This window comes from Pagrus pagrus (assembly GCF_965226575.1).
Source record: "Pagrus pagrus genome assembly, chromosome: 10".
NCBI lineage: Eukaryota > Metazoa > Chordata > Actinopteri > Spariformes > Sparidae > Pagrus > Pagrus pagrus.
In genome coordinates, this window is record NC_140194.1 from 31,126,249 (window position 1) to 31,142,532 (window position 16,284).

Below are 16,284 nucleotides of genomic sequence, written 5' to 3' on the forward strand. Positions count from 1 at the left end.
AGATTGCATGGCTTTATATTGGTTGACAGGAGATATAACTCTGTGTGTGTGTGTGTGTGTGTGTGTGTGTGTGTGTGTGTGTGTGCCTGGATAAAACCATCCATTGTGTTTTGGTCATTTTATTTCTGCACTCTTGGTGTACGCACGCATCTGTGTCAGTTTCCACTCTGCCCAGTAGGTGGGACTTAAAGCTGGAAGGGTTTATTTTTTGAGGTAGCCTTCCCTTCTCTTTTTATGTCTCTCCACTATTTCCAGAGACCAGCAACAGCGCTAAAGAGACAGAGGAGAGAGCGACAGAGGGATGGACGGATGACATAAAACGCAGCAGAGAGGAGGAGGGAAAGAGTACCGGGGTGCACGCTCAGAGTCATATACTTGGAGTATTTTTGCATGTATGCACTCCTCCAGCAGCGCTGTCCATTCTTAAAGAGCCGGGGAGCCGTGACTGGCATCATCAAAATCTCAGACATAACCGCACACACGCGCCCGTGCGCGGGATATGGATACACTTGCATAAAGGGGGATGTTTGTTTTAATTGTTACATTTGAATTTTAATGTGACGAATAAGGTCAGAACACCGCAATCACACACCCACATACAGAGCGGACTGACTGAGTCATTTTCTCTGTCTGCTGCGCGCAGTTGAGAAGAAATCTGGGGACTAGAATCGTGACAGCATGGACAGACTCGGTGCGTTATCAGGCGCATTCGGCGTCCGTCGCCTTCCCAGGATATGGTGCTGCTGGAAGATTCTCTTTCTGCTCAGCGCCTTCTTTCACAACTATCTTGGCTCCTCGCAGGACTGTCCGCCCACCTGCACCTGCTCGTCCACGGAGATCTACTGCAATAAGTCTGACGGTAGCAAATTCTTCCCGCAGCTCCCCTTCCAGGGCGCCGGGAACGGCACCGGGAGCGTCGGAGACCTTTTCCAGAACATCACCTCCATGTAAGTGCTGCTTGTTCTTTAGATAGAAGCTCTCGTATTTAAAGGATATGTGCCGATGGTTTTAATCAGAGCTGCATGTGGAAATACACTTGAACTGAGGTTACCAGGTTTTGTTTGCAGAAATTAGCGTTATTTTTGCCGACAGTCTTTTATGAGATGTAGAATATGGACTAACTGATGCCAGTAATGACAGAACGTTCTGCAGTAGTGCAAAACGGGAAGATTCCTGTTAAAATGTACGTTTTGGCAGAATTGACGTTTCTCTGCTGGAAATTCACAAAAATACATTTTAAATCATCACTGCATTTACAACAATTGGAATATAAAAATAGATCATACAAACTATTGTAAAACTTGAAAGTTTCGCAAGGACAATTCACTGCCGACAGGTCAGTTATCCTTCTTCTGTAGTAATGTCTATCCATACATCATCTACTCTATATTGTGTACACTAGCCTGATTACTTCATGTCCAGTTCAACCAGTCCTGTACTGTAAGACACTGAGCGCACTAGGCAAAGACTTAAAGGTGAGGTATTTTGTTCCCAAGCCATGGTCAAATATTTAATGAGTTATGAAACTTAAAATAAATACATACAAATGTGGCAATAAGCTAGTTAAGAAAACTGAATTTCTCTGTAAAGGGATTTAAAAAGGTATTAATAAAGTAGGCTACTTCTATAAGATCTTTGAGCCTGTCAAAACTGTGATGTAGTGGTCAGCAAACAGCAGAGTAAACAAAGACCCTGGGCAAGAGGTCCACTGCTTTAAGGACCTGTTTGTAATTTCCAGCCACCTGCTTCAACCAAACAGGGGGCAGTATTTCTTCGCTTTCTCAAGATTTAGTTCAAACCTTTTTTGCCATTTATCTTACATATTTAATTTGTTTCTATACAAATTCATTATTGCACATTGTTAAAATTGTAAAGACTGAAATAATAACTTCTATGTATATAATTATCCTTATATTCACCATTGCTCAGTCTCATTCTTTTGTTACACAATAATTGCTGAATAAAACTTAGAGGTATACATTGATACTAAATTCTGAGCTCATTCTATTGGTGTAACAAACACATGTCTGTGGAAGCAGGCAATGAGTCAGTTATTGTCAACACAAAAAGCCTTTCATGTTTTTTAAGTTCACAACATGTACAAAAACATATCAGTGCAATAGTGAACACTAAAATGTCAATCCTTTTTTAGAGGAAGGTTGCCTTGGTGTCTGGTGCATAATAAATGAAGGCTAATTACTGCAACAGTCAAGAAAACAAAAATTACAATAAGGAAATACTATAACAAATGCTATAGCAACTGGTATGTTTTAAACTCCTCATAAACCTCCTCATCATGGGATGTGCTAAAGTTCACAGTATAGAGAATACACGTCATGGGATGATGGTCAAAGATGTCAGCTGATGTAATGTACACTGTATAGAGACAGACGTCCACTGGGGGGCTTGTTGATGAGGCCAGCTGCAGATAAGAATAAAAAGCAGGGTGGTAATTCATCACTGGGGGTGGCTGGACTGAAATTCTGGTCCTAAAAAAGACAAAGGTGTGGCAGGGCAGTTAGTTTAGTTCAAACACATTGTTTTTATTAGAACATGTTAGCATTGTGTTTATTATACAGTGTGCACAGTTTTTCCTGGCACCAAACAGAGCAGTGGTGGTAGGTGCTGCGGCAAAAATCTTTTGAATGGTCATTTTCGCATTTTAAATTCATGCTAGTTAACCACAATTTCAGATACATTAGGCCAGTCTGCTAAGTGTAACTGTACTATATCAAAGACAGTGGAAAAGATTTATCAATTTATATTGATGCAACACTCAGACAAGCAAATCTGTAGTAACATATTTTTAATGACCAATAACTCCAGACTACAGCTAATTCAATATAAAGTCTTGCATAGAACACACATAACTGAACACAGAGTGCACTTAACAGGTTTCTCAGACACCAACATATGTTCCCAATTCACTCTCAACACTACAGACAAGTGCTTTCACTCAGTTTGGCTTTGCACACCAACACACATTTCTGGAATAAAGCAACAACTATCATTTCACAAATCCCGGGTCACAGCGTTCCACTTGCCCCTTCCCTCTGCCTCTAAAGAAACCCCACACCAGCAAGTCGCCCACAAAATACCACAACACCATACCATCGTTGAACTGATAAATAAATTAAAAGAAGAAACTAAAACAGCTGCATGATGTCCTTATTAGGACCTTAAATATTTCCATTTATAATGTGTGCATTTAAATATGAACCATGTGGTCTGATGGTTGTACATAACATTCAGGATTATCCTCAACACACACACACACACACTAATATGTTTTGTCTGTCCCACTTTACAGACACATTGAGAACTGGACTGGTCTGCAGACGTTGAGGGATGTGGATATGGAGCCCTACACTGGCTTACAGAGGCTGTAAGTAGTGACCCATTCTTCCCCTCTGTGTCTGCTTGTTCATGCAGTGATGTAATGTTTCTACAGTAGATCACCAACTAACTGCCTTGCTGGAAATATTTCCAACAATTCCTGTGTATCAGACTAATGCACGGAATGCCTGAAATACCAAAGTTTGAAGGAAGGAGCTGTAAAAACTAGAATACTGTAAAACAACTGTCACAAATACAAGTCCCAGGCCTCTAACAATTTGTCAGGCGAGATGTAGGTGCTAGCTACAAACAAAACTCATCACATCATACGATGAAAGCTTCTTTCTTGAGGTAAAAATGTATGTAACACTGTGATCCTACCCTCTCATTGTAGTTATATAGTGCAGAAACAAGTGATGGGGGGCGGAGTGACTGAGACAGAGACACCATTCACCCTGTAGTAAGACAATCTACTATCAAAATGATTTTGAAGACGTTATTTTAAGGCGAAAAAAAGTTACATAATGTTGCTTTAAGTAAGAACAATTAAAATAGAGGTACCACAGTAGTAGACCTTATAAAGAAAACTGGAATCAGCAGGTCAGAAATTGGAGTTTGTGCATCCCTTATTTAAACATGAATTATGAAATAAATTGAATGGTACTACTTATATATAATTGATGGAGACATTCTGAAATATGTATTTGTCCACGAGGTTTCATTGAATGTAATTTGTCCTGACTGTCCACATAGACAGGCTGCTGCAATTTCCACTTAACAGGTTTACCTCATAAAAATCCGGAGCTGTTTTCAGTCAAACAAGGTCTGTTTCCTGATAACTATTACTCGTTGCAAGGGAAACTGAACCACTTCTGAACGTAATATTCATTGAGTATAAAAATGTAGCTTAATGTTAAGTCAAAAGTGTCATCTTTATGCAGGTCAGTGTCATTTCAACCAGAAGAGATGAATACTTTATGTGTAGGTGTGAAGTTCCTGTTCTTTGATTCTGCCGACAAAAGAGAAAAAGAAAGGAAATCAAGTAGCCCCCACCTTTCTCCATCAGAATTATTTGCAGTCATCACTGTGATTTTTGCTTTCTTGATGATGGCAGCCTTACATAAAAAAAAGTGGAAATCAACTAAATATTTGCTTTTTCTGAAGAAAATGCGTTTGATTGCTACATCTGCTGCTGTTGCTTCTGGTTGCATTGTTGATGAGGTAATTTGTTACACTACTCCTTACATTACTTCTTGTTACTCTGCAAAATTGCCTGAGATGCATTGTCATGTAATTACCAGTTAGGAATATAACGTGAAACCTTACTTAGCCCCACATATCAGCCCTACCCTAAAAAATGTTCAAAATGTTTTATGCTCTTTGAGAATGTTATACCACACAGAAAATAATGAAAGCCACCCTACGTGCTAAAAACATGTTGTGCACAATAGGCTGCAACAGCCTCAAAGTAAAATTACATCAAAAAACAATATGAAAGAAATTAGCCTTCCCCTTAGTACAAATGTGAATTGCCACAAAATAATAAGAAACAGGCCTTCCTCGCCCCATTAGATGATGATGACAGACTTAAAAGGAAAATCACATGGTTGAATGGCTTATGAACAGTGCATTTAACGGGCCAAACATACTCAAAGAAAATCATTTAAGTTGCTTGCAGTTTTGAAGATTGATTCTTTGGTAAGTGTACCTGTCTGCTTGTTCCCCTCCTCTAAACTGAATATAATTCAGAATGATGGAGGTGAAAGTTATTCATTAGAGGTATTTTTCTCTCTTCTCTCTCTCTCTCTCTCTCTGTGTGTGTGTGTGTGTGTGTGTGTGTGTTATAGAACAATTATGAGGAGCAACCTGCATACAATCCCAGCTCGTATTTTCTCCAAGAACCCCCAGCTGCACTACATGTGAGTACGCAAAGACAGCAAGCGTTAGCAGAAAAAGAGTATGAACAAACACACACAGCAGTGGTCTGAGGCAAGGTAACAATTTAATCAATGTTAAAATTTACCTTTGTTGGAAGAGGACAATGACAGCAATGATGGTCCATTAGATTCCTGCAGGCCAAGTATCTACATGCCCATCTCGTGTCACTGAGCTTCTGCAACTCCCTTGGCTGACCTTCATACATTTCCTTTTGCACATCCAGCCACTTCTGGTGAACATAGGACCCAGACATATACACATAAAGCTTCTGCAGTAGTGCAAAAAAGCAATCAGCCTCTGGGACTGCCATCAATGAGTACCAAGTTCAGGCAATGTGCGTTACAGTGTACATTTTGCGTCAGTCTTTATTCTGGCTGTCACTCCCGAGTGTTTCCCACTCATTACTGATGCTCCCTCATAACCTTGTCCAACAAGATTGGATCTGTACTCTAGTCCATATCTTTCCAAACAGTGGATGATTTTGTCCTTGAGTCCTTCTGCATCTAATCGTGTGGCGTGTTGAAAGTCAAGAAAACTTTCGTGCACTGCCCCATTGTAGTAGTACCTAAGTACCAGCAAGAGCTGTTCCTTCTTTTTCAGGTCTTTGGTTTCATCAGCAATCACAGAGAACGCATTCTAGGATTTCGTTTGTATGACACTGCTTGTGTACTTTGCATTCTGCTTTCCCTTCATTTTTTTCTGTACCACTGGGTCATGCTTTGCAATCATTTCCAAAATGTCTAAAAAGTTTCCTCTGTTATCTGCCTCTTCTGTCTCACGGCGACCTCGTTGTGCAATGTTTTGTGTTGCTGTCTAAAGAAGTACTTCAGCCACTGTTTTAATGTGTTTTCGATTCTCTTGGACTTTCTTGTTGTATGCTTCATTAAGGGCATCACGTATGGAAGAATCTGTTAGTACTGCCTTCTTGTGCTCACCCCATGCAAACATGGCATTGACATGACCCTCTGACTATTCATGTACTTTAAATCCACCATCTTTGTACATTGCCTTTTTCCAATGAGAGAATCCTAGTTGTGATGTGAATACAGATGCTGGGGTGTTTGGCAAAGAGAAGTGTCGACATGCAAAACAGTAGGCAGAGTTTTGGCTTTGGGAGTACTCAAGCCATGGGTGCTGTTTATACCACTCGCTGTTGAAGGACCTCTTCCTGTTGCCTTGCATGGTTCGCGGAAATACCTTAAGATGAGGCTGTGTAGGACCTGCTGCTCTGGACTGTGAAACGTCTGTAAATTAGAAATAATCGTGATCAGTCCTTACTTCAGTTTTTATGAAGTTTCATTCAAAATGATTAGTTACAAAGTGAATTTGTGGTCAATATCACAACTGCCATGTTATTTAAATGGAAGGCACTCATAATGCCGTGTAAACTGAAGATAAAATGTCACAACATACCGTGAGGTCCAGGTGGGGCAGCATGTACTTGTGCAACATGAGGAGCCTCTCTGTCATCGGTGTCACCATCTCCTACTGACATGCCCTCTGAATCACTTTGCTCGCTAGATGAAGTACCTGAAGTAGTAAAAACAATAACCATTACACCCATAGACTGTATGTGGACAGATTAGTGTCACACATTTTCCTTTGTCTTTTCATAACGTTTTGTACTGAGATTTAAAGAATAGATTGTCTATGTTTAAGTGTGGGGTTTGCTGTGTATTAGCAAATGAATAGCATACACTTTGGGCAAAATTGGACCATCCTTTTTAAATTAAATCAAGTATGAGAGTACACGACAACTTCAGGTAACTGTTCATGAATGACACATCTGGACATAACAGAACTTGACATACCATTGCTGGAGCTCCAGACACTGCTGGATCATACTCGTCTCTCACTATCTCCTCCTCCTCTGGGTGTGGCTGGTCAGCTGTGGGAATACACAGATATCTGAGAAATCTGAGACATCAATAGGCTGGAGGTTCTGCTACACACACACACACACACACACACACACACATACAGTATATATATATTTTTTTACACTCACACAATCATACATAAGTACGTACATACATACATACATACGTGTGTGTGTAAATGTATGTATTATGCACATTTTATTATTGTTCTTTTGTCTTTTACAACTGTTTTAACTATTGTTCTTGTGTAGTGATGTTTCAGACAGTTGTAATTGTATAACTGGAGTGACAAACAACTTGAATGTGAGCCTACATGGTGAATTCAAACTATCCAAGCATGACCTACCATCCTGTGCAGGGGGAGCTGACTGCTCTTTGTCACTACTGCTGTACCTAGGCTGCTGACTTGACTGGGCCTTTTCACTGCTGCTGGTAGAAGCTGCGGCTGGCTGTGACTCTTCTTCTTTTTTGAAGAAGCTCTGAATATCTCTTCTTCTCTTCATAGCTATTCTCTTAATATCCCTGGGGGGAAATGTAATTCAATCACTCAATCAATCAATCAATCAATCAATCAATCAATCAATCAGTCAGTCAGTCAATTCACTTTGAAGTAATAGCTATAACTACAAAGGTCAAGCAGGATCATTGTCAAATTGGGTTAGAATCAGTGTGCAAAATACAGGTGTTCGTGGGGCTCTGGAGGCCCTTAAATAACAGCTTTGACTCCATTAACATGTCAAAAAGAAAGGAGGTGTCAACAATGTGCCTAATTATGTCTATTTATAGTATCTACAATGGTTTATTTTTACATAACTACCGCCATCTTCAATCACTTTTAATAACACAATTAACACATATTGCATCTCAAGCATTTGTGGCATTTGAATGCAATTTGCTCTGCCTCTGCCTATTTAACGTCTAAAACATGAACTGTGAAGATGAGCTAATTGATACAAACAAAAAGTCCTTTATCTCCAAGAGAAAAAAAGTCTTTTTAAACAGCCCTTAAATCACAGAGCAAATAAATAAATCACAGCTTGTTCTTGTGTTATAGCTACTTAAATCTAGACTCTCACACTATATTTCACACACTGGTTGGTCAAAAATATAACATTAGCTCTATTGAACACACAGATCTGCAAAAAACACCCTCAGTCTTCAGTCCAGAAAACAGCGTTTCATATTTCATGGCGGTATCCACATAACAATAAAAAAAAAAAAAAACGCTAACATTAAATGCTTAACTTGGTTTTGCAGGCTGCTAAACTAGGCTAGCTTAGCAGCTAGTTCATCTTTAGCTAAGCTAGCTAGCTGATACTTAGTGCTAGATAAAGTTTTCCTACACATTCAGATGGAACTACGACATATCTAAACATTAAATTACCCGGCCGTTTTTTCCCGCAGTTGACGTCACTGTGGCCGTCCTCTTCCTCATTAATGACCGGACCAGCAGCAGCAGATGCAGCGCGCCATGCTCATCTCTCATGGCTCACCTATCAGACCTGCATGGCCATTGGCCAAACGTCCCCTAAACAGAAATCAGCTCTCACAGCCTCAGTACGACCATTACTGTGTTAGTTAAAAATGTAAAACTGGCCCTAAATCAGCTGATCAGCTGTCATCATTGATTGACAGCATTTCTCTTGTTTCTTGTGTCGACGAACTTGACCAACTACCTATCAGATCTGGGGTGGCTTCAGCAAGCATGGACACAAGCAACCCACAGCTACTGACAGTCCTATCTTTCTACATGGAGTTTGATAGCCTTTGATAGTGATCAATAATCAATAAAAAGATGATGACAACAACTCCGTTTGACTGTCTAGGAGCAAAATGCTCTATTTAACTGGAGCAGGAGGAGTGCTGCGGTGCGTCTCTGTGTGCGTAATGTGGTTTGCGGATCTCATCAGTTAAACCACCTGATCAGTTAAACCATGCTCTGTCTCCTGCGTAAACGCATGCATCATCTCTCTTAACTGGGCAATGCACTTAATGTTTCTGCCACTGGAGTCCATTGCAGGTTATGTTATTAATACATTCCTCATCAAAGATTAATTATTTCACCCAGCCACACCCCATCCCCTATTAATCAGAATGATAGTTCTTATAATCCACGCACCACATTACTCAGAGATGCAGTGCTCCTCCTCCTCCAGTTAAATAGCACATTACTTACAATGTCAACCATTTTCAAGATTTCAATGTCCTTTATTTCTAAACAACATGTAAAAATAGAATACAAATGTAAGACATAATATAGAAGTAAGAATAAAACTAAGAATTCTTTGAGCTTGTGAAATGTAGTAAGTAAGGGAGAGGGGTTTTCCCCTGATCTGTTTTCCAGGACAGACACAGTCAAATACAATTACATGTTTTATTTCTTCACATTCTGTGTGTGTGTAGCAGACAGCAGCAGCAGGGTCGGGCCAGGAGGGCTACTGTGACTACATTACTAATTGTCATCACATTACACCTTTTTGTTCACTTAATGGGCAATTGTCAAACAGGTCTTCCAGCCCCAACAAGTTGCACTGTCACACTGAGAGCAAGAGCTCTCTCTTTGTAACACTATAAATTTGGTGTTTTGTTATCTTTTTTTTTTTTTAAACCATTCCTCTGTAGTGAGCTTGAACAGCAGGTGTAGTAGAGAAAATACTTACAAAAAACAATAAAAGTAATTGTATCTGACTAATCTGTCAAGGCACTGAATAAAGTAGGCTACGTTTGGAGGAGCCAGGGATCCTTACAACCTTGACCAATGTGTTGTCACAGGTTAGATTGTCAATATCAGAAAAATAACAGCTTAAATCCCTGAGGAGCTATGTTAGCATAAGTGATGGTTGTGTCCACAAGTATGCAGTTACCTATAGTTCCCTCAAACAATGTAACAAAGATGCGAGGATTTAGAAGTAGAAGTTAATCTGGGTGTACCGCACTCTGCCACAGCTAATTAACAGCAGTCTCCACACTGTATGTTGTACTGTATGTTTCACTTAAAGGCTTATGCAAGTATGAACAGAAACTTAACGTTAAACATCTTTAGTTTATTTAACTAAGTTCACAGAAGAGCTGTTAAAGTTAAATATCAGCCGAAGCAGTCTTGTTAACATAGCATTATACTACATACATCCGCTTCCTGTGGAGTCAACCAGCCAAAATACGAACCGTGCCGCTCATTGTGGTCAAACTGGGTATATCCTGTCGTCAGGATTTTACCGTCATCGTCAGGCTTCAAGCACTCTGCTGCCATCTAGCGTCTCAGTTATCAAGTGCTGACCCCCCCCTTTTACTACCATGGCGTCACTGCAGTAACGCAGCATCAAACAGGTCATATGAAAGGAGAAACATCTGTAATTAGAGGATTGACTACAGCTGACAGTACTGCTGGTCTGCTCCCACAAATGGACTTTTTTTTCTCTCTCTTTTGAACAATTATGTGTGATAAAGCTCAGAATTGATGGCCAGAACAAGCTTCTCCATTTTATTATGATGCTATAGTAATGCTTGCGCTTAAAAAGTTCACATCTGTCTTACATTTCTTCCTCTCTTTTATTCTCTCCTTCAGAAACCTGTCCAAGAACCCTAATTTGACCACATTGTCCTGGCAGATCTTTGAACATTTGCAGCTCTTCGAACTGTAAGTTGTCTTTTGTCTTTTAGTTACAGCTGACACATCATATCTGCACTGTTCCCTGTTCAATGTTGGCAGCACAATCATCGTAAAATAAAAAAGTCCTGTATATGTAGCTATGAATGGTCATTTTTCACATGCCATAGGCCTGGATTAGTCAGGCAACCAAAGTATGTCTGCCTTCTATGAAAGACCTCACCAACCAGAAAATGTTTCAAGTGACATGTGTAGAACATTTGCAAACTAAAGGGCCTATTTATAGGAAAAGTTGATTTCTGAGTCTCATTCCCACCTTGTCAAATACTGATTCTTTGGGATTGTAGGATGGGTCAGCCAAGTTGGGAAACCCAAAGCATCAGTATTTAATGAGTTAGGGATGAGACTCATAATCCACTTTTCTTACAAATAGGACCTTTAACCATGCCTTTGTTCAATGAAAGATTTTCCCTTGTCTGTAAAAACCTGTATGCTGAGAAAGTGGCTGCACATTTTCTGGATATGTTGACAGTTATGTGGGTGGTCCAAGAATTTTTTCTTTTTCTTTTCTTTTTTCAGTGTACACTCATTGGTTTAAGCAACCACACTTAGAAAGGTAAAAAGCTTATGCCACATGAAATCAAGAGGACTCATATATTAGCACAGAGTTTAAAGAGCAGTTTATGAGGTTTTCTTCAGGGATCTGAATTGCTAAAATTCACCAATTTTTATAGATGACTGATCTGAATCTGAGTCAAGCAGGAAGAATCTGTTCAGGCACAAAGATGTGTTGCGCTAATGGACAACAAACTTTACATTCTGTTAGACATTCCTGACGAATCGAATATCATTTTCAAGATCCTTGTTGGAAAGTAAAAAAATAGACACTGAAAACCTGCACAATAAGGTGAAACTAACCTAGGAACACTCTCTAAGTGAACATGGACAGTCCCACTGTAGATCCCTACAGTGTAAGATTTAATTTTGCCAAGGTGGTAATAGTGGTTCTATGTGTAGGTTCTCAAGCTACTCTACGACCTGTTAAAACGGACGTTTAGATGCACCATTAGACAAGAGATTAGTGCTCTCAAAAATATTGATTCTGAATATTTGAAACTGTTACTCATTTTCTGCTGTATCGATACACCACTACCAGCTACCCCTTTTTTTGCTCTCCTCTCTGACAGCAAGTTGACACAAGCCACCACTGGAGTGCCCATATCCTCCAGGAGTCAATTAATTTAGATGCTGTTGGGCTCAACTGACAGTACACAAGCCATGTTATATATCAAAGTTTGATTTCTTGTGTGTTGTCATGATATTGGAAATTCTGTGTTCAGCCTTAAATGCACCAGCTGTGGCAGCGTGGCTGGTATTGTTTGCACCTCGTGTGTGTGTGTGTGTGTGTGTGTGTGTGTGTGTGTGTGTGTGTGTGTGTGTTTGTTTGAACAAAGCAAAATGTGGTTCTGGAGATACCTATTGTAGCAGAAACTACCGCGGACACTGTTTCGAGTGCTTTGTCAGGCGTATACTTGAAGGCAACCAGAGAATACAGATATAGGAGGATAATATAATCCTCTGTAAACTTGCTTATTTTACTGGTGTCTGATACCGTCAGCTGTTTCAGAGCTGTTGAAGTGAACTTACTGCTAATAGAAATAATTTCGTACTGCGGTTTCATATTAAAAGCTTTTCATTGGTGAACCAGCGGGAGGCTTTTTTTGTGAAGCTGGTAGAGGAAGTGCAACATGTATGCATGCGAGTAAAAACCAATACATTTAAACATCCATATACTTGTGGCTATTTGGTTAGCGGACTAATAACGTTATTACGTTTATGATACAGCAGGTGACTTGAGGTAAGTTACTTCACATTCCACTCATGTTTCGGTCAACTTTTATTTGGCCATTGTATGCAGATTGATGTGAGCTATATGCTAACATAAATGGGGAAAAGAGTTCCGCGTCCCAAAGACATGGGTTTCAGTAAATATTGACTTAACCGCAACAAAAAAAATCTACTGTACATTTAGCCTGTAAGTGTAGTTTATCACATTGCTGAGTTGCATTTTTAGTGATACTTTACTATTTGCAGTTCAAAAGAATGTGTTTAGTGGCACTGCTATGATATACTATATTAAACTTACTGTCATATTTTATTATACTTGCTCTAAATAGATGGAGGTAATGTATCTTTAGCCCAAAAGAAGGTTGATCATATCATATTTTCCTTTAAAGTAGAATACACTAATTGAAGCTTTTTCTAATTTTCTACATTCAACAACACTGGAACACTGTGATGCTGCATGGCACTTTTCATCTATTTCAAAAACAGATAGACCAAACTTGAACTTGAACTTGTGTTCTTGTGTGTCTTGTGAACCTCAACTTGAAAATGTACTTTGCACATTTATTTAGGCAGAGAAATATGAAGTGCCCCTAGCCCAATCAGTACACTTTTAAAAAATAATAATATTGGCTTGAATGCATAGAAGTCATAATAGGGAATGAGGCAGGTTACGGGAAATGTATCTATTGTAACTGTAGAGGACCCTGTAATAAGTGTACTGATAATTATTCTATTAACATCCTTATGAATATATTTTGGCCAATTTTCTATCTGTTTTTGTAACTAGAAAACTTCCCAATGAAATTTGGCGTGTGCCTGATGCTTGGTAAGTAACCACCAACAGAGATAGCTGTGTGTGTAAGTGAGAGACAGAGAGGTTTCAATGATTTGGAAGGCATGGATATTAGACTGACACTAAGTAGTACTTTGTAGTACTTATTTACAACCAAATACCTACTTGGTACAGACAGTTATGGGGCACATTAATATTTAAAAGGAGTTTTGGGCTTGGACAATGACTGAAGTTCATAAGCCACATGCTGTGTGTGTCAGTGAGAGAGAGGAAGGGAGAAAATGGCTGATAAAAAGATGGCATAATGAGTTGCCAGCAATGGATAATACACACTAGACACTAGACACAGTGTGTCCATTATTTTGAATGGAAAATGTCTTATGGCTCCTAAACACCTGGTTGTATTAAATTTTAATATGGTAAAAGAAAGGACACTTTGACACACACCTGGATCAAAAATAGTTTTTTAGATTTATAAAATGAGGACCATCTGCTTTGGACCAGAAATTTTGGCTCAAAAATTAACATTGGACCTGACCTTGGCTGTGCAGAGCACCACATTGTCTACATTTTTGATGTATTTAATTTGTGTTGAGTGGAAATTCTGGGATTTTAATCCACATGTAGAGAAGAGTTCGAGAATTTTTTGTCCCGCTTCTCTCCACCTAAGCGAAGATGTCACCCACTCTAGCTCACGCAATACACACCCATTATAAAACCTGAAATGGACCGAAAATTTCCCGAAACTTGCAATTTCTCCAAAACCATTTAAGCAGTCAAAAATCTGTGTCTTTACGGAAGCAAAGTCCCAAGTCTTGTGACCCACTAAAATTTCTAATCACTTTTCTATGTTGAGGTATGGCCAGGAAACAAGGCCCCAAATTGGGGTGGGTTTTAGCAAATTTCACAATGATCTCCCATCTATTTTAATTGGAAAATTTGTCACGTTTTTGCAATATTCGTGAAAACCGTTTTGCAAATTGCTACCAAAAGTCATTCCACACTTGTCTGATCCGGCACGTTTTGATGTATGTTTTGTGTATGTGGGCTAAAAGCTGTGAGACTAGTTACCTGCTGAAAAAGTGTATGGAAAAATCTATAATAACTAAATAACTAGAAAAATTGTATTTCCTGCGAAAATCCAGTGTGAATGCTGAAAGCTGAAGTGATTTTGAAAAAGCTGCTAAATATACTAGAAAATAATTACCTGACATGCATAAAACTATAATGCATTGAACTACACTGCTGAAAAACCCTCATGTAGTAGAAGTAGAAGTAGAAGTACAAGTACAAGTAGTCTAAGTAGTAGTAGTAGTAATAGTAGTTGTAAGAGAAGTAGTAGTAGTTGTAGAAGAAATTGTGGTTGAAGTCGCAGAAGAAGTAGTAGTACAGGTAGTAGTAGTAGTGGTATAAGTTGAAGTAGTAGTAGTAGACATGGTAGAAATAGTGGTAAAGTAGTAGTATTAGTAGAACTACTAGTAGAAGGAGTACAAGTAGTAGTAATATTATTATTAGTAGTAGAACTACTAGCTGAACATATTCTGAAGCAGTAGCAGAACAAAAGTTGGACATTTTCCCTAAGAATGAATGGGACATTTTTGAATATTTCAAAAGCTGAAAAGGCAGAAAGGCTGAATGGGCTCAAAAAGCTGAACATTTGATAGCTGAATAAGAATGAATGGGCAAAATTTAAATTTAATTTAAAAAAACACCTCCCAAACTCCTTGCTTATCTTGAAAAAACTGTAATGGTTATGGCCAAAATACAGTGACTAACAGGAGAAATTGCTGATCTGTGTGATGTTGATTGATGATTGATGATGTTGATGATTTTTATTTTTCTGTAGAGTGAAAAATGAGGGAGTTAGAGCGCAAGACAAAACTGGTACTAGTCAGAACAGAAGAACTACATGATGGGAGGATCAGTCTAAGGCTGGAAATTGCTGTGCCCTTGAAACAGAAATGTGGAGAAAACTGAAAAAACTCCACTTAAAGATGGCAGAAAAAACTGCTGGTAGTACCACTGCTATTGGTGATAGTTTAACATTTTGAGGGAGAGGACAAGTAGACGATGACATTCATGTCTTTTTTACTTCTGTAGAGTGAAAAATGAGGGAGCTAGTGCGACAGACAAAACTGCTCTTCTCCAGAAATTTAGGCTCAAAATTAAAATTGTCGCTTATGGGTGAGTTGCTGGAGTGCTTGTCACTCTAGGGCTTCTACAGACAAAAGTGTAAGTCCTACATCTGAAATAAGACCATCAGCTGAAAGCCAACGTTTCTATGTATCTATTGTCTATGTGAAGTAAAAGCAGTGGGATCTAAATCAAGCTGAAGAGCATTTTTTCTCGAGTTTTTCCAGCTGCTCTCGAGCAATGATGTCACACACTCTAGCTCATGCAATACACACCCATTAAAATCTGAAGACGAGCTAAAAAAGCATAAAACTCAGACTGTGAACATTTCAAAACGTAAAAGATTTTAGAAAGCTGAAATACATGCTGAATAGTTTAAGGTCCTGTTACTGCTGACATTGAATGGTGTAAGTATAGAGGACGAGCAGAGGTTGAAAGTGGGGTGTGTTTAAAGAGGATTTGAAGATTTCTCCATCTGCTTCCATTGTAAAATTATTTTTGAAATAGCTGAATATTTGAAAAAGTATGAAAGTTAGAAAATGAAAAGTCATAGGCTGTAGGTGCTTAAAAAGCTGAACATTTCAATAGTTTAATGTCTCTGTAGCTGAACGTATGCTGAAGCAGTAGCAGAACGAAAAGTTGAAACATTCATAGCCATAATGTCCTTAACAAGCTGAACGTTTTGATAGTCGAACGGTTTCTGTAGCTCGAAATTTGTAGGAGGAGATACCTTTCGAAAAACGTACGGG

The 16,284-nt window shown here is 39.0% G+C and overlaps 1 protein-coding gene across 1 annotated transcript in view; it reads left to right on the forward strand.

The window, feature by feature from the left end:
* The first annotated feature begins 325 nt into the window (after positions 1–325).
* LOC311263412 (NT-3 growth factor receptor-like) overlaps positions 326–16,284 on the forward strand; it is a 152,779-nt gene continuing 136,820 nt past the window's right edge. Inside the window, 4 exon segments of the mRNA XM_084363460.1 lie at positions 326–947; positions 3,311–3,385; positions 5,184–5,255; positions 10,720–10,791. Coding sequence (XP_084219586.1) covers positions 679–947; positions 3,311–3,385; positions 5,184–5,255; positions 10,720–10,791 — 488 coding nt within the window. The 5' untranslated portion in view covers positions 326–678.